Source organism: Peromyscus eremicus, chromosome 4 (assembly GCF_949786415.1).
Source record: "Peromyscus eremicus chromosome 4, PerEre_H2_v1, whole genome shotgun sequence".
Lineage (NCBI taxonomy): Eukaryota > Metazoa > Chordata > Mammalia > Rodentia > Cricetidae > Peromyscus > Peromyscus eremicus.
The window spans coordinates 65,385,181-65,410,345 of record NC_081419.1 but is presented as its reverse complement, the minus strand read 5'-3'; the positions used below and the strand labels follow the sequence as shown (position 1 = coordinate 65,410,345).

General features: G+C 36.6%; 2 protein-coding genes and 1 pseudogene across 2 annotated transcripts; all 3 read left to right on the top strand.

Moving 5' to 3' along the window:
• The first annotated feature begins 498 nt into the window (after positions 1–498).
• LOC131908332 (olfactory receptor 4C15-like) lies at positions 499–1,437 on the top strand. The gene has a single exon (XM_059259385.1). It carries the CDS (start codon positions 505–507, stop codon positions 1,435–1,437), a length of 933 nt encoding a protein of 310 aa, XP_059115368.1. The 5' UTR covers positions 499–504.
• A 10,474-nt stretch (positions 1,438–11,911) lies between these two features.
• LOC131907801 (olfactory receptor 4C15-like) lies at positions 11,912–13,028 on the top strand (annotated as a pseudogene).
• Positions 13,029–19,526: 6,498 nt separating this feature from the next.
• LOC131908331 (olfactory receptor 4C15-like) lies at positions 19,527–20,492 on the top strand. The gene has a single exon (XM_059259384.1). The coding sequence runs from the start codon at positions 19,557–19,559 to the stop codon at positions 20,490–20,492; it is 936 nt and encodes a 311-aa protein (XP_059115367.1). The 5' UTR covers positions 19,527–19,556.
• Positions 20,493–25,165: the final 4,673 nt, after the last annotated feature.

Here is a 25,165-nt window from a genome sequence, read left to right as displayed (position 1 = left end):
GATGTTCATTTGTCTCCTAAAATGCAGGCTATTTCTTCACTTTACAGATACATTTTTCCGTTATCTAGTCATTCCTACGTGCTTCCCTGACTGTGGAAAACATGACTATGGAGTCCTCACATCCTCATAATATGCGCAAAAGGCCAGAAGGTTTTCCACCAATTTACTTCAGATCTCAAGTAAATTGTCAAACAGAATTACATATAAAATATTGTCAATCATATACCACACATGCAACTGTTTCTGTTTTCATGTGTGCAGAGCTCTAGATTTTAAGTATTCTACAATTTATCTCTGCCTCAATCTGACTGATCTTCAACTATCACCCTGTAAATTTTTCTCTTTTTTCTATTCTCAATGAAATCAAACACTCAATGTTATTTTGGATCTAGCTATAATAAATCATTGATGATCCCAAAATTATAAATGGGATTGAAGCAAATGTTTATTATCATTGCCAAATTATATGCACTCTATTGGGCATTCATCTTTTCCTTGGAAACCATGCAAAACCAGAGTTTTGTAACTGAATTTGTCTTCCTGGGACTGTCACAGAATCCAAATGTTCAAAAACTGATATTTATCGTATGCTTATGTGTTTACATTGCAACAATTGGGGGCAACATGACAATTGTGGTGACCGTTGTCTGCAGCCCTACACTGCTGGGCTCCCCCATGTATTTCTTTCTGGCTTTTCTATCTTTACTGGATGCAAGCTTCTCCTCTGCCATGACACCCAAAATGATTGTGGATTCTCTATATGAGAGAAAAACTATCTCCTTTGAAGGGTGCATGATACAACTTTTTGCTGAACACTTTTTTGGTGGGGCTGAGGTGATTGTTCTGACAGCCATGGCCTATGACCGCTATGTGGCCATTTGTAAGCCCTTACACTACTCTTCTATTATGACCAGGAGGCTCTGTGGCACTCTGGTGGGGGTGGCCTGGGCAGGGGGTTTCTTACATTCCATCATACAAATTATCTTCACTTTGCAGCTTCCCTTCTGTGGACCCAATGTCATCGATCACTTCATATGTGACTTGTACCCATTGCTGGAGCTTGCCTGCACTGACACACACATCTTTGGCCTTTTGGTAGTTGCCAACAGTGGGTTTATCTGCATCATAATCTTCTCCTTGTTGCTTGTTTCCTATGGGTTTATCTTGCTGTCTCTGAGATTCCACAGTTCTGAAGGGCAATGGAAAGCTCTGTCTACTTGTGGGTCCCACATTGCTGTGGTGGTCTTGTTCTTTGTTCCGTGTATATTTACATATGCAAGGCCTCCTACTGCCTTCTCCTTTGACAAAATGGTAGCAATATTTTACACCATGCTATCCCCCTTGCTTAATCCTATGATTTACACTTTTAGGAATAAAGACATGAAGAATGCCATAAGAAAAGTGTGGAAGAAATTAATAGTGCATTCAGATGAATAATAAAAAGTTGCATTTTACCAGAATTAATATTAATAATAAAGGAATCAAAATATTGACACAAACTTACAGTATGTTTATTACCTATAAGGAGTTAATGCAATTCTCCAGAACTAGCGTTGTTTTGATGGTTGGAGATGATTGTTTTCCTTTTTATATCAGGCAGGTCCACTGAGCTGGAAACTCAATATTCATGTGTGTAAATTAAAGAGAACTGAATTTTATACTTACTTAGAATCTATTAATAAAAAAGAATGCAATTAAAAATACCAGCTATAGTGTTGACTATTAAGTACATGCTTTTAAAAAAATCTGCAGGAAATTCCAAATGTCATATATATTTGGATGAAAACTTATTAAACCTATTTTCAGTAAAAAGAAATTTCAATTTATGAGAGTGATCTCTGTAGCAGCTAGAGTTTAGGCAGGATGGGAAGAAAATCTTCATAGAAGTACTCTAGGTTTCCTGTCTCTTGTGACTCCATTATTTCATGGGTGTCCTTTGCCATTTGCTATAGAATTTGAATCATTTCTTGATATCTTGAGGGAGAATTCTTGGTTGGTCCATTCCTGCCATTGCATGTTTTCTCCTTGGGTTGAGAGACATCTTATGGCAGTCAGCCCTGGGAAAGGAGATGGGAGGATTCCATAATTATGAATAATCATTCTTAGGAAAATAACCCAAAATAATTCTAGAGAACCCACAGAACTAAAACAGCTAAGATCAACTGCAGATGAAGTGAGCTGACTCTCCTTCTGGCTCCCAAGACACAGTAAAACATTCAGGCACCATAGAGCAAAAGAGAGAAAAAAAAAGTTCTCAAAAGGAGATTGTATTTCAATTTATACATTGACTTTAATCTTCATGACTTTTATACCCAAACTAAAAACAACTTTACTTGAAGTTATCAATAAAGAAATGATTCAAGTTAGACATATCTGTTTTTTTTTTTTTTTTTTTTTTGTATTCCCAGCCCTCAGGAGGTGGAGGCAGGAGATTCCTCATGAGTTTGTGACCCATCTGTTCTACATAAATACTTCTTGGCCAACCTCTGAAACAGGAACACCCTGCCTCAAGAACAACAGAAAGAAAAAAAGATAAATTGTGCCTATAATTCCCTAAATGAATTTATTATCTTAGGTTGCATTGTGGTTATAGTTAAAATTCCTCTAACATGCCAATATTAAAACACGTATTAATTGAGTGCTCTAAAAAAGATACTAAACCATTTTGTTTTTTCCTCAGTACTTCATGTTTTTACAGCCATGGCCTATGACCAGTGTGTGGCTATTTTCAAGCCCTTCCATTTCTCTTCCATCATGAACTGGGGACTCGGCTATGGGTAGCCAGATCTGGGGAATTTTTACATTCCATCATACGCATTTTTTTTCATTTTGTGGCTGCTCTTCTGTGGGCCCAATGTTATCATCCTTTTTGATGTGAGTTATACTTATTGCTGCACAAAATTTCTAACAATAGATAAAGCACAAAAAAAATTTTTTTGCATTCATTGTTGTCTCATGGTAAAGGTCATAAAGTATTAAGTTTTAAACCATTATCTGGACAAAGCATATACATTTCAACAGACTCAGAAGTGTCTAACAAACCGAGGACACACTGGTGTACCTGTTCTTCACCTTTTAAGGGTTTATGAGCTGAACAACCTAAGAGGTTATATAATATTTTCATGCACACATGTAATGTGTTTGATTACATTCCTTTCCTCAATTACTCTAAATTTCACCTCATGTTTTTCTTCTTCATTCCTAGTGGTTTCCCTTTCCTTTCTTGTCTTTTTTATTTCTCTCTCTCTCTCTCTCTCTCTCTCTCTCTCTCTCTCTCTCTCTCTCTCTCTCTTTCTCTCGTCAGATAAAACATCCAATAGATCTTTGATCAGTGATGTGGCTAATTTTATTTCACACATTGATCTCTTGCTCCATCCATTTTCTTACAAACAACATAATTTTATTCCTTTTATGGATACATAAATTTGTCTATATAGATTACATTTTTATAGTTGATATGTTGGTGCTCACCTGAACTGATTCTATAATTCAGCTATAATGAATGAATGGTAAATATGAGTATAAATACATCTCCATTGTAAGTTTACCTTGGTTTACTGGATAGATATTCAGTCAGGTTGTGGTTAGATGTTACAAGCTATAGTCTTAAATTTTTTAGAAACTCTCATATTGGTTTTCATAATGGCTGAACAGGCTCTCACTAGCACTGAATAAGTCATTCTTCCCTCTATCAGAAATAAGCGTGTGGTCATAAAGAAAGAAACAGGTGTGTAGAAAATGAATGAAGAAGGACAAAGTGGTTACTGCTTCAGGTCATCAAATTCCTAGAATATAACCATGGACTTGGTATAAACAAAGTTTTTATTGGATGGGGAGGATTAAAACATTTACATAAAAGTCTTATAAGATGAGGAAGACAAGAAGATTTTCATTCTTTATCTTAAACACAGATTTTATAGTATCTGATAGAAAAGATTCCTATTTGATATTTCTTATACCTTCCACCCTCCATTTATTTGACAGTGGTTTGTGCTGCTTATCTTCTTGATGACAGCCATTCTGAAGGTTGTGAGGTGGAATGTCAGTAAAGTTTTGATTTGAATTTTCTCACTGACTAAACCTATTTTCTTTAATTAAAATTTTAATTCTTGTTTTTACATAATTTTATATTCCTCATTGAAGAGTCTACCTTATCTGATGGTAGCATATATGGAGGGCTGGTATGCTGACAAATTCAAAGGATTTTATAATTTAGGTATAAAATAACTATGGTCTAAGGAGAAAGGGAAGACACTATCAGAAAATTTGTAGGTTTTTATCTTTTCTATAAAATTTCAAATAAATGGCAACCTGCCTGGAAGATATGCCCACTGGTGTAATAGTAGCATGAAGGTTATGTTATGGGAGTAATTAACCACTTTTTTCTGTTTTTAAATTTAAGGCTTATTTCCTGAGATGGAACCAATACCCAATACATGATACTTTTAGTGGGGTCAAAAACTTGAGACTAAATAGATCATGACTTTTACAGGAAAATTAATACTATTATTTTGCCAATGGATATAGCAGTAAAATTACCCCTAACAACCAATCAATCAACCCTCAGTGGAAAAGCTTCTAAAGACTCATAGCTGGACAATGTGCAGACATTGACAAACTTTGGAGCATTCAGCCCTAATGGGCTGTCTTTATCATAATTTTCCCACACCTCTATCACACAAGGCTCGGATAGCTATGTGTTATAGGAGACAGATCTTAAGAACAAAGACTGGTAGATGAATTTATGGAAACCAAATTTATTTTTCAGACATAACAGATCAGATTCATGTAGCTTGAGTTTTCCTGCCTGGCCCACAGTCAAGGCAAATCTCTCTCACCTGCCAGTCCCACAGCCACTCAGACCCGACCAAGTAAACACAGAGACTTATATTGGTTACAAACTGTATGGCCGTGGCAGGCTTCTTGCTAACTGTTCTTATAGCTTAAATTAATCCATTTCCATTAATCTATACTTTGCCACATGGCTCGTGGCTTACCGGCATCTTCACATGCTGTTTCTCATCGTGGCGGCTGGCAGTGTCTCTCTGACTCAGCCTTCCACTTCCCAGCTTTATTCTCCTCCTTGCCCCGCCTATACTTCCTGCCTAGCCAACGGCCAATCAGTGTTTTATTGATTAATTAGCAACACATTTGCCATACATCCCACAGCAGATTCGCATATGAACTCAGAAGATATACAGCATGCACATAACCAGCACAAGTTCAAACTGGATGATATCCAAACACAGAGAAGAGGAAATGGGCACAAAGGCCCACCCCTAACCAAGAAGCCATTTGTAATTGACAGTTTCTGGGAGAAGGAAACTCATTTTTCTTCAATGGCACAATGCTAATCATATCAACCACATGTCAGGGAATACCCATGTTCTGGAGTATAGTCAACACAAAATCAGACTCCATATTTATATTTTCATATGCTTTTTGTAGCATTTTGTAACTTTGATGTTAATTTTTGTTTTTGTTTGTTTTGGTTTTCCTTTTATCTTGAGAGAGAAAGATGAGAGGGAAAGAATAGGATGTTAGGTAGGTAGGGAGGTGGGGAGGAGCTGGGAGGAGCTGGGGGAAGAGAAAGAATATGATCAAAATATATTGCATGAAAAATATTAATAAAATATGTAAAACTGGGAGAACTTAATTCCAAAAGTTTTTATGCCACATTGATCCCAGTGACTGGAAAGCCTATCAGAATGTAGGATCTGCAGAAAGAAGAGCAGTCATAGAATTACATCACAGATGTTTCTATATTGCTTGGCTTTTTTTGTTGTTTCTTTGGCTGGTTCATTATTATTTATTTTTACATATTTTTCTACTTTTCTGTATCAGCTACTTGGCAAGCACTCCAAAGATTTGGCAAGCTCTTCTAAGATCAGATTGTTTAAAAGTTTTTGAGATTATAATTTGATTATAAAATTTCTACCTTGCTTTTCCTTCCTTTAAATTCCTCAATATACCTCTCTTCTCTCATTCAAATTCACAGTCTTTTAATTTTGTTTTGCATTACCAATTGTTATTTTAAGGTAAGCATCTTAATATCTAATCCAAGTCACTTCTTAAATTCATTGGTAATTAACACAGAGACTCACAGCTGGGTAATATGCAGAGAGTGAGAAGCTTTGGAGCACTCAGGCTTAAATGGGCTGTCTTTATCATACCTTGATCCTCAAGATTTAGAGATATGTGGAAGAGGAGACAGATCATAAGAACCATTATATATCATATAATACTATATTGCTTTTTATATATTTTTCATAAAATATTATTTTTTTCTTGAGAAAGGGTTTTTCTGTGTAATAGCTCTGTCTATTCTGTAACTTGCTCTATGGACCAGACTGTCCTTGAACTCAGAGATCCACCTACCTTTGCCTAATAGCTCTTGTAGACCATAAGAACCATTATATGCCAGGCGGTGGTGGCACACGCCTTTAATCCCAGCACTCGGGAGGCAGAGCCAGGCGGATCTCTGTGAGTTCGAGGTCAGCCTGGACTACCAAGTGAGTTCCAGGAAAGGCGCAAAGCTACACAGAGAAACCCTGTCTCAAAAACAACAACAACAACAACAAAAGAACCATTATATATTATATAATACTATATTGTTTTTCATATATCTTTCATGAGATATTTTTCTTTAATGAACAGTTATTGATATAGTATTTTCAAAACAAGACATATACTTTCCTTGTACATTGACAGAAGGATTCATTATGACTGAATTCAGCTCTTATGTTTGGTAGGTACAAAGCATTTTGCTTAAATTCTGCAGAGAAGCTGTTTCCCATCCATTGTATAACCATGAATCAGAAATCCAAGAATACTTCAAAAGAAAAGAGCTAACATTTGGTGATCATAAACAAATTATACTTTTTTTGAAGAGAAAATGTAGCTAGAGTTTTCCTGTCTTGCCCACAGTCAGGACAAATCTTTGTCACCGGCCAATCCCACAGCCACTCAGACCCAACCAAGTAAACACAGAGACTTATATTGCTTACAAACTGTATGGCCGTAGCAGGCTTCTTGCTAACTGTTCTTATAGCTTAAATTAATCCATTTCCATAAATCTATACCTTGCCACATGGCTTGTGGCTTACCGGCATCTTCACATGTTGCTTGTCATGGCGGTGGCTGGCAGTGACTCCTTCTGCCTTCCTGTTCTTTCTTTTCTCCTCTCTGTTAGTCCCACCTATACTTCCTGCCTAGCCACTGGCCAATCAGTGTTTTATTTATTGACCAATCAGAGTAATTTGACATACAGACCATCCCACAGCAAGAAAATAATGTTGCACATAAAAAAAATATCAAAGCCTTCTTAGTAGAAGAATTCAACATTTTGAGAAAAATATGAAGAAAACAGTGGTCAAGATTGACCCTGGGGCACAGAAAGACAGACACACTTCCCAAGGTCCCTGCTTCAGGAGATGGCTCAGGGACCAGAGTTCTTGCTATGAGGCATCTCTGAGCAGGAACAAAAGTAACTCCTGTCACTTGGAGGCAGAGGCAGGAGGAAAATTTTAAAATGATGTTAAATTCCATGGATCCAAAGAGTAACAAGGCAGGGCTCAAGGTGGGACACATTGTGGTGATATTTTATTTGTGCTTTAATAAATAAAGCTTGTCTGGAGATCAAAGAAAATAGCAAGCCATTTTAAGTAAACAAAGAATTCAGGCAACGGTAGCACACACCCTTAATCCTATCACTTGGCAGGCAGGATCTCTGTGTGTTCAAGGCTACTCTGGAAACAGAGCCAGGTGTGATGGCATACTCCTTAAATTCCAAAACTAGTTAACCATGGAGGTCTGGAGGTCTATGCAGGCAGACAGGAAGTGACAGAGCTGCTTAGGAAGAGGAAGTGATGTAGGTCAACAGAGAGAGCAAATCAGATGGCAGAACAGCGAGGCATATAGGTGTGGGCAAACAGGAAATCACGCATTTTGGAAGCTGCAGAGTTGGTGAGGTGAGGTTGGCTGGTGGCTTTCCTATTTTCCTGATCTCTCTAAGGCTTTCACCCAGGTATCTGGCTCCGTGTTTTTTATTTAATAAGACTATTTAGAAATTCATCTACAACACATGAATCTCTCCGTGAATGGGAAATAGCATAGACATCACAAGCAGATGGGGGGGGGTCTCGATGGGGGATGGGCATGGGAATAGGAGGGATTGTGTTAGAGGAGTTTGGAGGGAGAGAGTCCTAGGAGAGACAACTAGAATCAGGGGGGTTTCTCTGGGACAAACTAGAAACCTAGTGCATTGGAAACTCTCGAATCTATGAGGGTGATCTTAGATAAGACTCCTAGAAGTGGGGAATATGGAGCCTGAACTAGCTATCTCTTATAATCAGTCAAGACTTCCAGTGAGGATTTGAGACCTCAACCTAGTTACATAATCTTTGACCTACAATTTGCCCTGCCTACAAGATGTGCTATGATAAAGAAGACAAAAATTATAGAAATATAGCTGAGTAGCCAACTAATTACTGGTCCAGTTTGAGACCCATACAATGAGAGGGAGCTTACACCTAACACAGCCTGGAGGGCCAGGACCTGGAGGCTGGACAGCCCAGAGACCTAGGATAGAACCAAACATGAGTGGTAATAAATTTTTAAAAAGTAAATGAAATGGTTCCTAAAGATATTCTGCTATACTCATAAATTGGTGCCTAGCCTAATTGTCATCAGAGAGGCTTCACCCACCACTGATGGGAGCAGATGCAGAGAACCACAGCTAAACTTTAGGCCAAGATTGGGCAATCCTCCCCCTTGTGGAAGAGGGGGAGGAAGGATTATGGGAACCAGAGGGGTCAAGGATACCACAAGAAAACTGTAGAGTCAACTAACCTGAGCTCACAGGGGCTCACAGACAACCAGAGAACTTGCGTGGGACTGACCTAGGCCCTCTGCACACATGTTGCAGTTGTATAGATTGTTCTTGTGGGATTCCTAACACTGGGAGCAGAGGCTGTCCCAGACTTTGCTACCTGCTTTGGGACCCTTTCCTCCTAATGGGTTGCCTCATCCAGCCTTAATAGGAGTGGAGGTGCCTAGTCTTACTGCAGCTTGATTCACCATGGCTGGCTGACATACATGAGAAGCCTGTCTTTTTCTGAAGCTAAAGGAGGAGTGGAATGGGGGGAGGGGGACAGGGAAACTGGGCGAAGGAACTGAGAGAAGAGAGAGAGGAAACTGTTACTGGACTGGAAAAAGCAAGTTAATTAATTAGTTAATTAATTAAAAAACTATGCTAGATTGCATGGTGAGTTTGAAGCCAGCCTGAGCTTTGTCAGACCTTATCAATCTCTGACAAAATAATGCTGATTTTGTTTATTGAACCTAAAAGCCTGAAATGTTATAGTTCATTCAGTGACACATGATTATTAGATATAAAGTTGCATTGCTACCTTTTTTGACAACAAAAAATGAACAAAATTTTTTCTATTTGATATTTTATTTGAACTAATTTTAGATTAAAGCAAACAAGATAGTACACGTTGTAGATTCTCTTGATAACCACACTGTTTTGCTAGAGTGAAACTGTCAGGATTGGGAAATGAATGTGTATATATTATTCTTAGCTACAAAACACATTTTATTCATATGTAGCTTAATTTTCAACTGTTACACTTTTTTATTGCAGGACTCAATCTAGACTACACATTGTGTTTAGGTCAATGGTCTTCTAAATGAGTTAAAATAGTTGTTCTTATAGTCATATACCTTGGCTACTCTATACTTACCACTGTGGGTATTTTAATCAGAGGTTTGGAAATCATTTTACTGAAAATATGGTGTCACTTTACTTGTAAGTATAACTAATGAGCATCTAATTAGAGCATGAAAGATAAAGACAACACTTTATTTTTTATTTCATATAGGGCCTTCATTTCTTAGTACCTCCCAGTCAGTTTTTTTTTTTCTTTATGAAAGAAAGCTATCTGAAACTAGAAAAACTGTAAGTATGAACCATAACAACTGGCCATTGAATACTAAGAACTTTAGAAAATATTGTTCCTTGAAACAGATACATCTCACTGCAACTGAAGATACAATATTTTACCTTGTAAATAAATATGAAGAAAAAAGTTACTTATGAATGTGTGCTGAACAACTAAACTTTGTTCAAATGTTAGATGGTCTTTTAATAAAAAACCCAGAGTCATATATTGGGGTGAAAGCTGAAAGATCAGAGAAGCAGAACAGCCAGCTACTAGCTTACCTCTATGGAATCCTCAGCATAGAGAGAGTGAGTTCCTGTTTCCTCATGCCTCACATACCATTCTGTGTCCTACCATATTATTTCCTGGGATCAAAGGCGTGTGTTACTACTGCCTGGTCCTGTTTTTCTCATGTAGCCAAGTGTGGCATTGAACTCACAAAGATCCAGATTGATCTCTGCCTCCCAAGTGATAGGATTAAAGGTGTGTGCCACCACTGCCTGATCTCTATGTCTAATTTAGTAGCTGTCTCTGTCCTCTGATCCCCAGGTAAGCTTTATTGGGGTGCATAATACATCTTCACAACTAAAACTATATTCTCTGCTCTGTGTCACTGAGTAGGTGAATTTCTTTTCTTCTTCTTCTTCTTCTTCTTCTTCTTCTTCTTCTTCTTCTTATTATTATTATTTATTTATTATTTTTTTTTTTTGGTTTTTTGAGACAGGGTTTCTCTGTAGCGTTGCACCTTTCCTGGAACTCACTCTGTAGCCCAGGCTGGCCTTGAACTCACAGAGATATGCCTGGCTCTGCCTCCCGAGTGCTGGGATTAAAGGCATGTGCCACCACAGCCCGGCGGTGAATTTCTTAATAAAAATCATCATCTATTCCTAAGTCTCTGCTTCCATTTTTAATTTTATGTAATTTTCAGAAAAGAACTTTGGATATGCTTTCTTATTAAATTCATTTACATAGCAAAAGCCCTAGGCTCCTAGAGTTTTAGGAACTTGAATAATCTAATCTTAACGGAAAGTTTGGCTCTGAGTACAAGTGTTAAGAGTATAAAGTAGTCTTGCCTCCCTCACAGTCATTATACAAAATGATGAGTTTTATTGTAACATTTTCATATATGTATCTTACCCCCTGTGATCTTGCTACAGTTTCTTCCATCCTGCCTTGGCCCTAAATGACAACTAGTAAATTATAGAATAATCTTGGTCTCATAAATGATTGCCAACCCATCCAATGACTGTGTGGGTTTTAGTTTTCACCACTGTTTCCTTGACTGTAGCTTGTGAGTAAACACAAAGATTATATTATGAATACTACTGAGCAACAGACTTTAGGACACAATAGAAATGGTTGTTTAAAAATAAATTTAAGCAATTTCATTGGCTAGACATACTTATATGTAAAATGTGTCTGCCTGGTGTAAATATCAGCCATTAAAATCAACACATTATTTTTTCCACAGTTAAAGTAAATTACAGTTTTACTCACAGATTTGTAACAATCAGTATATGTGTGCACACCTGTGTGTGTTTGCTTGTGCATATATGGGCAGAAATTCACACATAAACGTACATTTTATTGGCCATGGTGGTGGTGGCACATGCCTTTAATCGCAGCACTCGAGAGGCACAGCCAGGCGTATCTCTGTGAGTTCAATGCCAGCCTGGTCTACTGTGAGTTCAATGCTGGCCTGGTCAAGATCCAGGACAGGCACCAAAACTACACAGAGAAATCCTGTCTTGAAAAAAATAAAAAAAAAACAAAAAAAAAATAGAAAAGTATGTTTTACTGATACATCTCACTTATGTATATACACAAAGGAGATACAAATATTAAAGCTGTGACTACCTAGTGAAAATGAATTCAGGAACTGAATAAATATGCAGATTAATTGAAAGTCTGTGGGGAAGGTAGCTGGAGATACAATAAAGTGGACTACCCATGAAATTATAATGACAATGCTAGGCGGTATTTTTTGGGCAGAGAGAATGCTGGGAAGAAGAAAGACAGAGTTGTGAGCTGGATGTAAGGAGAGCAAGACATGAAGGAGGAGAGGTAAAAGGCACAAGTCACTTGGCAGCTCATAGATGAATGTAAATGGGTTAAGTTATAAGAGTTAGTGGGACAAACCTAATCTACAGACTGAGCTTTCGTAATTAATAAATCTCCATGACATTTTTTATGAGCTAGAAGCCCAAAGAAAAATGTCAAGTTTTGGCATTTTTATTGGTTTACGATGCAACTATTAGGGAGATCACGCGCACGCACGCGTGCGCACACGCACACACACACACACACACACACATAAATATAATCATTTATAGACTTGCACTCCTGGGCTGTCCTAGGTACTTCTTTTTTCCTCCAGGATGAACGCATCTCTTCTGTTTTCACACCCAAGATGTTGGTAGGATTCTTGTGTAAATGGAAGACCATCTCATTTGAGTATTGTACATTTCTTTACTGTGTTAGAGAAGAGTGTCCCAACAGCCATGGCATAAGACTGCTCTGTGGCCATTTGAGAACCCTAGCGCTACTCTTCCATCATGAACCAAAGGCTCTGTGGCTTCCTGGTAGGAGTGACTTGGGCAGGGGGCTACTTATATTCTGTCATACAGATTAAATTGCAACTGCCCTTCTGTTGACCCAATGCCAGTTACTGTTACATGTTTGACTTGTTCCCATTACTGAAGCTTGTTTACACTGACACATGTATTTTTGTCAGTGCCAATAGTGGCTTTATCTGAATTTTAACCTTCTACTTGTTGCTAGTCTCCCATAATGTCATCATGTTCTCTCCAAGAGTCCACAGTTCTGAAGGGCAATACAATGTTATCTCTATAGTTCTTACAGTACTGTTGTACTTTTGTTCTTTGTTCCTTCTGTTATTAATGGACTAACTATATCCTCATTAACCTTTGAGAAAGCATGCTTATATATGCTGTTGTCCTGAAATAATTTCTCAATCCTATTGTTTACACTTTCAGGAATAAGGAAATGAAGAATGCCATTAGGAAAATAGGAAAGATATTAATAATGATATATATCAAAGTGCTACACTTACAGAACTGGTGAGATGTCTCACCGGGTAAGAGCACAAGTTTGAGGGATGTACAAGTATGAGGGATGTACAAGTATGAGGGATTTAGTTTGGGAGCCAGAATCCAGGAAAATGACAGACATGGACGCATACCTTTAAACTAGATCTGCTGAAATATGCAAAGTCCCCAGGAGCTCACAAATCAGCAAGCTCAAAATTCATTCAGACACCTTGTCTCAAGAAAATAAGGTCCAGATGAATAGATGACATGACCACAGTCAGTGCCCTATCTGGGTTTTACTGACTTGTGCATTTGCATGAAAGCTAATTCCCAAATGCAAACACGTACACACAAACAAGGCAAATCACACTTTGAAAACTTACTGTCAAGAATAAAAGTCAATATCTACTTTGATAAGTACTTTATGCTTTACTCACTGTTTAGAAAGAGAGCACATTGTTCTACAGAGAAGGTATTTATATTGGAAATTAGTGAAATCACATTGAAGACCCAGACGTAAATTCACACTTCTATAGATACTTGATGTTGTATAAGAGGCCAGAAATAGACACTGGAAAAAAGACAGCATCTTCAACAAATGGTGCCAGTCAACTTGACTTCTGCATGTATAAGAATGCAAATAGATCCATACTTATCACCTTGGAGAATACTCAAATTCAAATGAATCAAAGACTTAAACATAAAACCAGTCATACTGAACCTGACAGAAGAGAAAGGGAGTGATGACCTTGAGTTCATTGGCACATAAAAATATAATTTCTAAACAGAACCCCGTTAGCACAGGAATTAAGATTAACAACTAATAAATGGGACCTCATGAAACTGAGAAGCTTCTGCACGGCAACAGACACTGTCATTTGCACAAAGCTGCAGTATACAGTATAGGAAAACATTTTTTTTTTTTTACCAACTATGCATCCAGAAGGCTAATATTCAAAATATATAAAGAATGTAAGAAAGTAGATATCAAGAAAACAAATAACCCAATTTAAAAATGGGATACAGATCTAGCCAGAAAATTAAAAATAGAGGAAACTCAAGAAGGCTGTGGAATCCTTAAAGAAATGTTTAACATCTAGCTATCAGGGAAAGCAAATCAACCTACTTTGATATTTCCTTCTTACATCTGTCAGAATGGAGAAGATCAATAAAACAAATGACATCTCATGCTGCCAAGGATGTGCATTAACAACCATTTTGGTGGGAATGCAAATTGTACAGCCACTATGGAAATCAGTGTGGTAGTTCCACAGGAATATGGGAATCCATCTGCCTCAAGATCCAGCTGCACCACTCCTAGGCATGTACAAAAGGATGCTTCATCCTATCATAAAGACATTTGCTTACCCATGTTCATTACTGTTCTATTCATAATAATGGGAAATTTGAAACAGACTAGATATCCATCAATAGATAAATGGATAAAGAAAATATGGTAATTTACCTAATGAAATATTACTCAGGCAAAAAAAATAGTGACATCATGAAATCTGCAGGCAAAGGGATGGCTCTAAAAATGTCATTCTGAGTTAGGCATCCCAGATCCAGAAAAAAAAACATGATATTTATTTATTCTCCTGTATGTGGATATTAGCTATTAAGTCAATGATAACCAAGCTATAGTCTGTAGAACCAACGAGAGTAGGCCTAGAGTAAGAGAATATATAGAACAGATATAGATCTCATTAGGAAAAGTAAATAGAATAGATAATTATGGATAGATAGAGATAACTGGAATAAGAGGATCAAGTATGGAAGGGGAAGGATCATGGGGAGAGACAGCTAAAATTAAGGACCATATGAGGGTTAGTCTGGAAACTTAATACAGTAGAAGCTTCCTAAAATATATCCATAGATGAAGGTAATCTAAATGAAATTGCCAAATAATGGGGAAGACACAGTCCCAACTTTACATCTCTTGTCATCAAATGAAACTTCCATAACCAGGACTGGGATATATCTAACTGAATTGTTGGTCAAGGGGGTCCCATGGGAATACCCAATTCCTCTTAAACACATAGACTGTCATACTGGTGCTGCTTGAGTACCATTACTCACAATTGTTTCATGAGTCACTTAAATTCTCCTTTTTAACATTATGTGTAAATATATTCTTTAAAAAGTGGCAGGAATCAATGCTTAAGAACTGCATAATTTGACAGACTATTTGGCTTATTCCACCTCTGAAATGATCTATGAGACAACTTTTAACTTTTCCCTCAAGCAGCAATGTTAAGACTGTATCCACTATGTTAAAGTAATCTTCAAGACATTTTTATACATTTTGAGAATACACAATGCCTCTCCACTTCTAGACACTCTATTTTTGGTTTTTCACATGTGATACAAGCCATGGATTAGGTCGAGGCCTATTACTCCAGCATCTGGGAAGCTAAAACAGAAAAGTAACTGTAATTTCAAGTTCTCCCTGGATTATGAAAGGAAACAGACATTTGCGCACCACCATCCAAGTGCTATAGACACACAAGCTCAAGATTCTTAGGGTAAATAAGATTCAAATTAACAAATATAGTTTTTCATAAAATGCTTTTCTTTGAGGAACAGTCTTTGTTACTTTATTTCTCAGACAATACACATTTCTCATAGGGATTAGTGTAAGAATTCCTTATGAAAGAACTAGCTATTATGTTTGGTGAATACACATGAATTTTTTTTTTTCGAGACAGGGTTTCTCTGTGTAGCTTTGCGCCTTTCCTGGATCTTGCTCTGTAGACCAGGCTGGCCTCGAACTCACAAAGATCCACCTGGCTCTGCCTCCCGAGTGCTGGGATTAAAGGCATACGCCACCACCGCCCAGCCACATGAATTTTGCTTAAACTCAGGAGAGAAATATTGTATTCCATCATTTTACAGCACTGTTCTTCTTGTAAATACAGTGTTACATGAAATCGTTATCAGACAGGAACCTGATCATTCAAAGAAAAATAGCATCCATGGTCATATAAATTCTTATTTAAAAATATTGAATATGAAAGATAAAAAAAATACAAAAATCTCTCTAGTGGCAGAATTCAACATTTAGGGAAAATTTAAAAGAACCTCCTTGTGGAAAAATTAAGCTCTTTCTAACCACATTAATCAAAAGTGATTTAAACACTGAATCAAGTGTTCAAGCACAAAAAATTGCATCATAAACCCATGCAGAAAGAAATCTTAAAAACCCAGTGGAATAAGAATCAGTTCACCAGACTGGTGACATCTCAGGGATACCTCTATAAATCCAGTGACAACACAGCCTGGCTTCTTTGTTTTTCTTGCATTCTCAGACCATGCTGATGTCAGGACCAGAGAAGCAATGTTCACATGCTTTGCATCAACTTCCAAAATCATTGCTTTCTTTCTCAGATGTACAGGGGAGTTGGATACAAACAGAATTTTGTTCACTCCTTAATGGACTTCTCCATAAAGAATAGGTGATACCTAACTTCAGACTTTTCACAGAAGTGATGCATAGTGGTGATCTATTTAAGGTACATTACAGCATTTTCATATTTGACTTTAAATTATGATGGAGTGCTTTAAGTGTGGATGCTGTATGTCAAGATACTGTTTAAATCAAACAGAGTACATTCAATGCATAGCTATGTGTATGGGTTTTCAAACACTCTAGTGTTCAGACTCCTCATCATTAGTGTTGATAATATAATTATGGATAATCAATACATCAGTGATTAAAATGATGTATTCAGAGCTCATAGGCCAGTGCTTGTCAACTAATGATTGCTCAGGTTCCCAAAACTCAGTTGTCAGAGTGAGAACTTTTTCTTTCATTTCTTTCTTCATTCCTTCTCACTCTCTTCTTTTCTTTCTCTCTTCCCTCCTTCCTTCCTTCCTTCCTTCCTTCCTTCCTTCCTTCCTTCCTTCCTTCCTTCCTTCCTTCCCTCTGTCCTTCCTTCCTTCTGTCCTTCCTTCCTTCCTTTCCTCTCCTTGAACATCTGCTTCTTTAAGTCTAATGAGATTAAACACATTTTCAACTTGTCATCTTGAAGTTGAAAGCAAGTAACAGAGAAATGTCACAAGTGCTGTTTTTCTATTATTTCTCCACTAGCAGTTGTTTATTTATTTTTTGAAAAAAAAAATTTCAGTAACACATGTGTTCTTACTGTTCTGATATCATTGATTAGAAAATACTATGTTTGAAGTAAAGAATGATAGCACAAAAGCTGGGTTAGTTGGGGCATTGTCTATACTACATAGCTATTGATAGAAAATGTAAAATGTATTTTTTCTATAACTGGAAACTAGGTATGGTACTGAGAACACAGAATCAAGAAGAGTGCCTTAAATCACTGTGAAATCTGCTGGTTTAAGAATGTCCCCTTAACTTTCTGTAGGTGGTAGAGAGTGCCTCTGAACTGTTCAGAAAATTCAGTTAGTTGAAGATCTGAACCTCTTCAGTGCTCATGGTTGTGGCTTGGTCTCTCTTAAAATGAGCAGAATCATGCAGACAGCAAAAGAACTTTTAGAAGTCCATTAGCAAGGCAATGAGAGGGAACAGTAAAGTCCTCTCCTTTATGCCAGAAACAGTAAGATAAGCAAAGTTGAAGCATTTTGGGAAAGCAGCAGACAAACAGGTGTTAGTAAATATATTTCCCTTTGAATTTTCATAGTGTGAAATGTTTCACTCTGACATTTCATGCATGGCACCACGCCTTCCTGACTTCTTATTAAATTTCTTTGTCCATCTTACCTTAGCTCTGAAAGACAACTGGTAACTAAGTATTGATCATATTAACATATTGTAAATGATTATTGCCTGATCCAGTGACTTTATAGGATTTGTTTCAGGCCACTGCTTCCTTGGCTATATCATGTGAGTGGATGGAGTTATATTACACATGCTAGTGAAGAACTGACCTTAGGACATCATGTAAATGATTGTTGTAAAATAAATAAATAGTCACATGATAGATTTATAAACTTGTGAAGAAAAGTCTACTTTCTTTAGATGTCAGTCATTGAAACATTACATTTTTCTTCTCAGAACAAACACATTTTTCTTATACATACTTATATTTGTAACTGTAGATGTGCATATATTCAAATACATACTCATGAATATGTCTCTCTCTATATATTCACACATGAGAATATTTTACAGGAAAAGATATATGCACCTTTTGGGTTCTGACTACCTAAGGAAAATGAATCAGATATTGGAATATTTACAAAGATGATTTGTGGAATTACTTTCTGTGGGTGGTAGTTGAATTTTTTGTGAATTTATTACACCTAGCACTGTAAAGAAATGCTACCATGAGTGACATTTCGACATTTTTTAATTTGACCATATAATACCTAGAGATGAGCAGGTAAGATGGTATGGATATGTTTCACAGTGAATTCTTATGAATCTCAAAGAATGTATTTTGATTCTCAAAGAATCAGTTTTGGCAAGTGATTAAGTTGGATGACTATGAATTGCATTTGAGGGTGAGTTTCTATTTTTTAGCTGTATGTTGTGATCAGTTTTCATTCATGGCTGATTGGTCCTTGGCCTTCTGATTCTTCATCATTGACTCTGTTGCCTTATTAAGATATCTCATTTGCTTAAGGACAAAGAAAGCCTATGATTTAACATTTAGAGAGTGAAAGAAATTAGAAGGAGCATCCTTTTCCTGAAGTTTCTACAAATGGAAATATCTCACTCTTCACCCTGTTGATTCAGTGGAGACAACATGTATGATAGACCTTGTGTCTTTAAAGTTCCAGGTTGAGCATCTTTTCTTGGCTTGATCAGAAAAGGTTTAATTGTATCTTTTCCAAAATTAAAATACACAAACCACAGTAACATACTGCTGAATATGACTAGGACTTTAAGTCTGGAACAATTGCTTTTTTTTTTAATAGTATTTCATTTATCCATTATGAAAACAGGGTAAATTTTGTAAAGTTCTTGTTAGGTTGTAAAATGATGAATTTAGTGAAATTTCCAACCTTTCAACATATGCACAAAGAGGAGTGCTGCATACTTTCCCAAAGAATTTTCTGTTTTATAAAAAATAGACTGTTACTGGAAGTTCTAATAATTCATACTTTTACCCATGTTTAAGCTGAACCTATGACTTTGAAGTGTTCCCTAAAATACATTTTGCCTCTTTTATTGGTAGATGAGGCAGTGAATGCTCTGATCAGTCAATGGAGACTAACATTCTGGGCTTCATATATATGTAGAATAGTTTAAAGTGCAATTCAGTGTTTCACTTGCAGAATCCCATAAGGGCTGATGAAAGGTGACCCTTCAGAGATAGGCTATTGCTTTCATCTCACCCAAGTAGATATTTTTATCTCCAATATTTTAGATGTGGATATTTTCAGTACTCAAAAATTCAACTCAACTTTAATATTACATGGTATGCAACTACACATTTAAGAAAAGTAACATTCTTTTCTTATTGGCAAAACAATCAAAGAAGCAGCAACTTGTACATGGTGATTATATAAATTTGAATGATGTATTCTTTTCTCATAATTTCAGATTTAAGTGAACAGATTTTACTTCAGTATCTTCTTGAGAATAATGCAAAACCAGAGCTTTGTCACTGAGTTCATACTTCTTGGGCTTTCACAGAACTCAAAAGTTGAGAAAATATTGTTTGTTGTGTTTTTGTTGATCTACCTTGCAACTATTTGGGGCAACATGATGATTGTGGTGACCATCATCTATAGTCCCACACTGCTTGCTTCCCCCATGTACTTCTTCTTGATATTCTTGTCCTTACTGGATGCGTGTACTTCTTCTACTGTCACACCCAAGATGATTGTAGACTTCTTCTATGAGAGGAAGACCATTTCCTTTGAATGTTGCATGATACAACTATTTGCTATCCACTTCTTCACTGGGATAGAGGTGATTGTCCTGTCAGCCATGGCCTATGACCGCTATGTGGCCATTTGCAAGCCCTTACATTACTCATCCATTATGACCCGGAGGCTCTGTGGAATTTTGGTGGTGGTATCCTGGGCAGGAGGGTTTTTACATTCTCTTGTACAAATTATCTTCACTTTGCAACTGCCTTTATGTGGACCCAATGTCATTGATCATTACATGTGTGACTTGTTCCCATTACTGAAGCTTGCCTGTACTGACACACACATATTTGTTATCTTGGTGTTTGCTAACAGTGGGTCAATCAGCATCATTATCTTCTCTATATTGCTTGTCTCCTATGGTGTCATATTGTACTCTCTGAGATCACACAGCTCTGAGGGACGACTTAAAGCTCTCTCTACCTGTGGATCCCATATTACTGTTGTGCTTTTGTTCTTTGTCCCATGTTTTTTAATATATGCACGACCAACAACTGCTTTCTCTTCTGAAAAAAACGCGTTTGTGTTTGCCACCATCATGACACCACTTCTGAACCCTATGGTTTACACTTTCAGGAATAAGGAAATAAAGAATGCCATCAGGAGAATGTGGAAGAGATTGACAATGGTTTCTGATGATTATTAAAATATGACACTTCCAATGCTGGGGAGATAAACCAGTGGGTAAGAGCCCTTGTGGAAACGTTAGCATTTATTTCTGATTCCCAGCACTCATATCAGAAATCAGTCATGGCTGGACACTTTTAACAAAATACTGATGAAATGAGGTATTATAGAGCCCAAAGGCTCTTATGAAAACCAGTGAGGTCAAGGTTTAGTGGAGACTTTGTCTTAAGGAAACAAGGCAGAAAGCAATAAATGGACAGAGTTAGTGACTTTCTTTTACTCATCATGCATGTGGACAGATACCTATATCATCCACCCCTCATTTTTATACACATGTACATACTATTCACACAAATACACAGGTACACACACGTACATACACACAAACACAAGATTCAATAATTACACTTAGGAAACTAGTCTAAAAAAACCAAGAAGTCTCTATTTACTAGGAAAAGCATTTTATTAAATAGCCATTATTTTGAAAATGATGGCACCAGTTTTTATAGGATGCACTAACAATATGATGGGAAAACTGTGTTTTTGAGTTAACACTTGCACTATAAGTTGATTAATTAGCATTAAACAGTGAAAATTAAAGCCAGTTTAATTTTATACTTTCAAAATTTCATTGATTTTTTTTTGAAACAATTGAAGGGTTACTAAATTAATGTGAATTTGAAATAAGGAGAAGAATGATATGGGAATGCTCTGAGAAAAAATGTGTCCCTCTATGACATGGTGACAATGTGAAACCTTAGGACCTAGAAATGCCCTGGAGGGTGGGTAAAGCCTGAGTTCTGAGTGTTGCTTGATCGTGTCAACACATTTTAAATGAGGCTCTATTTGTGCCAGAAGGAAAATTTGAGTTAGGTCTTGAATTTCTAAAAGAACTGGACAATCAGAATTTCCATTGTGTGGTATGACTACCCCCTTTAAATGAGTTCTGTAACCTGCTTCGTAGGAAAAAACCCATGGTACAGCATAAACCAAAGACAAGTATTGATTACTACCTGAAATGTTTATATAATGAGCACATGTCCCCCATTAGTTACAGAGAAGAGAATTCAGAGGAAGCGGATTTTAAATTAATTTTCCCCATATATATGCATATATATATATATGTTATTTTGTGTATGAGTACATTTTTGCATCATTTCCTCCCTTTCTGCTCCCTTTAACTCCTTCCATGTTTCTCTCCTCTTCTCAAATACATGGCGTTTCATTCTTTAATTATTGTTATTTCACACACATGCAGAAACACACATGTATATATCAAAATACATTTATAAGTACGTACTGTTGAATTCTTTTAGTGATGATTATATCGAAATATATATTTGGGGCTGACTTCTTGGAGTTAGGTAATGTATCAGAGACTCATCCTTGGAGAATACTGGTTCTCTAGATTTTAATATTCTTAATTTTGTGTATTCACTTGAAAAAATTACATTCAATAATTATCAATTGATATAAATAATCAATGAAATTTATATATTTTTATGCCATTTTATATTTTCTTCTTTTATTTTATTTGTTTTTGAGACAGTGACTCTACAGATTCTGCTTTTAATATTAACTTTGTGTATTGATGTATAAAATAACATTCCATAATTGTCTGTATATCGATGATCAATGCAATTTATATATATTTTTGTCACTTTATATTTTCTTCTTTAATTTTCATTTTGTTTTTTTGAGACAGGGTCTTTGACAGTCCTGAAACTCACTATGTAGACCAGGCTGGCCTCGAACTCACAGAGATCTGCCTGTCTCTGACTTCCCAGTGCAGAGATTAAAGGATTGCACCATGATGTCCAGCATTTTGTGTTTTCTTATCCTCAGGTTTCATGTGGGATCTTCACAAATTAATTGAATGACATATAGTTTCTCCCTTTAACCAAAAGCTCTAACATTCCAAGGGAATTTTGTTACACACAGGAAATTCCAACTGGTGAAGACATTTTATTTGTCATGAAATTGAAGAACCTTTTAATTTTCTACCCTTTATAAATGAGCCCACCTTAAAAATGTATTCAGTACTAAATGCTAATACTGTGATGGTCTCTCCTTAATTTTATATGCCAGAGCTAAGATATAAAAATGTGTATGGGATTGTATTGATTTCAATTAGAAAGTGTATGTATGAAGAATTACAAGTTGTTTAAAAAACAATATATAAACAATGTGTGTGGATCTCATCAAAACCAATGTGTAACAATAGTTTGAATGTGCTAGGGCACTATCCCAATTAATTCCATATTTTTCTTGACCTTCTCACAGCAGATGCATCATCTTAATGTCTTTGCCCTGACCATAAGTGTTCTTGGTTAAGTAGTTCATATGTCCCTATGAGCTATGAATTAGCTTAAGAAATAAAGATCTGATATCAGTGGATTAATTGCTTTTGGAAGTTGTGAATGCAAAGATTGAAATAAAACTATGAAAGAAAATATTGAACACACTAATCAAAACATACTCATTTTGTTCCATTATACATCGCATTCAACCATTATTTTATATTTCCTTAACTCTGGTTTCACAGTTATAGACTCTAGTACTGCTATGCCAGGAGAAAAGAAGTTAGAATTTTAGCTGTGAAAAAAAAAATGGGATTCCATTTACACAATTTTATTGCTACTAGTTTAAAGATCAGAACCTGGTGAGCTTTTCTTATACTTTACTGATGATACACATAAGAACTCAGAGACGGTGACACACACAGGTTCAAAGCAAATAGAAACCCTGCTTTGAGACTTTTGAGATTATAATTACATCATTTCTCCCTTCCCCTTCTACACTCCAAACACTCCAATTGTTGGGACCTGCCAACCTGTCAAATAGCACCTGAATAGGGGAGTGAGGATTAAGAAAAGACAGACAGAAAAAACAGAGACATAGAAGAAAAGACAGAGACATAGGATAGATTCAGGAGGACTGTCAGTAAATACTACAGCCCGAGTTTACTTCTCATGGCCTTTATGTACAAAAAGCAAGGAGGCAAAGACCTCCTTATCTTCAGGACACCATAGTTCAAGGAACAGACAAGCATAAATACCCCCTTAATTCTAAGGACAACTGGTGACCACAGCCTTTGGCAAAACATCCTGTTATTGAGCCCTGATGGGTAAAAACAAGTTTCAACTCTCTGACCCTAAGTCAAGATCGAATCAAGCCAAGATGGAGTCACATGGGCTCCCACATCCAATACCCTCCTTTTTGTTCTCTTTAAAGTTCATGGCCTCTTTTTTTCTCATTGATTTTTGTTACATGCATATACATAAATACATATGCTTAAATATAACATGATCAACTTGTACAAGTTTACTTTTATATATGTTTTCAGGGCTCAATATTTGGCATTATGAGTGGATAAGATATTCCCTGGGGAAGACTAGTTCTCCTGTGCTCAGCATTCAAAAGCTTCATGTAGGGTTGAGAATGCATAATCTTTCCCCATCCACTTTGGCATATCTATTGTTTTGTCTTTGTTTAGTTCATGTTTTTGAGGTCATGTTGATATGATTATATGTATGTAAGTTCTGACATTACTAGGATTCACAGTCTTACAGCACTCACTGATCTTCTGGTTCTTACAATCTTTCTGGCCCTTTTATTACATTGTTCACTGAGCCCTAGGTGTGGGAAAATGTTTTATATGTATATCCACTGAAACTGGGTTCCACAATGCTTCATTGTGATTGGTTTTGATTTTCTGTAATGATCTCTATATGTTAAAAAGAGAAGCTTCCCTAGTGTCAGGGATACTCTTACCTGTGGATATAATGACAAATATTTAGAGGTTATGTTATTTTTTGAAAAATCGTGTTGTAGGTTCTCTTTCTAGATGAATGACCTCAGTAGTCATGGGTATTTGGCTAGGTTTCTGATACCAGGCATGATTTATTGCTTGTTGAGTCCAATTAGAGATTTGTAGGTTACTGCAAAGGTATGCAGAGAACTACTGCACCCTTAGTGCTATTTCCCATGCTGGTCATTTTAGTTTATAGGCTTTATAGCTGGGTAGGATTATCTGTTGCTTCCCTGTTTGGGCAGCTTTCATGGTGCCTTCTGGTGCCATTAAAACTAGTCTTCAAGTAGGAGGTATTTATGTCAGTTCCATTCAGGGGTCTCTGAGCCCTGTCTGAAGTGCATAGTGTCTTCAGCAACAGGGACTTACCATCCACCTCTGAGGTGTAAACAAGGGAATAAGGAATATACTGTATGTTTTGGGAGTTTTGGGACAACTCTAAGCAATAAAATAAAGGAAGACTTTCTCATGCCTGCTGTTGGGGTTTTTGTTAGTTGGTGTTTGGCTCTCAGAGAGAGCATTGTCAGTTCAGGTGAGGAAAATTTCATTTAAACTGTATATGTGTATTTATATATATACTTTACCTATATTATATTTTTAAATAATTAATAGTATGATGTCCTGTGATTTTTTTCAGACATCCTTATTATTATTTAATCCTTTCCATTCTTCTCATGTATTTATTTTATATCTATCTGACATCCTTGATTTGAGCCCCTCTTTTCCCATTGGTCCAAAAGGTCATTTGTATCCTACTATTCCCTTCACTACAGTCCACCACCACAACACCAGTGGTCACTTTTTGCTTTCCTTCTTTCTGTGGGTATTCCAGGATATGTATTCAAATCTTACCATTTAAAACTTGAAGCCTCCAATGACAT

Excerpts from the sequence above, each read along its gene's own strand:
- LOC131908332 (XM_059259385.1), top strand. The coding sequence starts at position 505 with ATGCAAAACCAGAGTTTTGTAACTGAATTTGTCTTCCTGGGACTGTCA.
- LOC131908331 (XM_059259384.1), top strand. The coding sequence starts at position 19,557 with ATGCAAAACCAGAGCTTTGTCACTGAGTTCATACTTCTTGGGCTTTCA.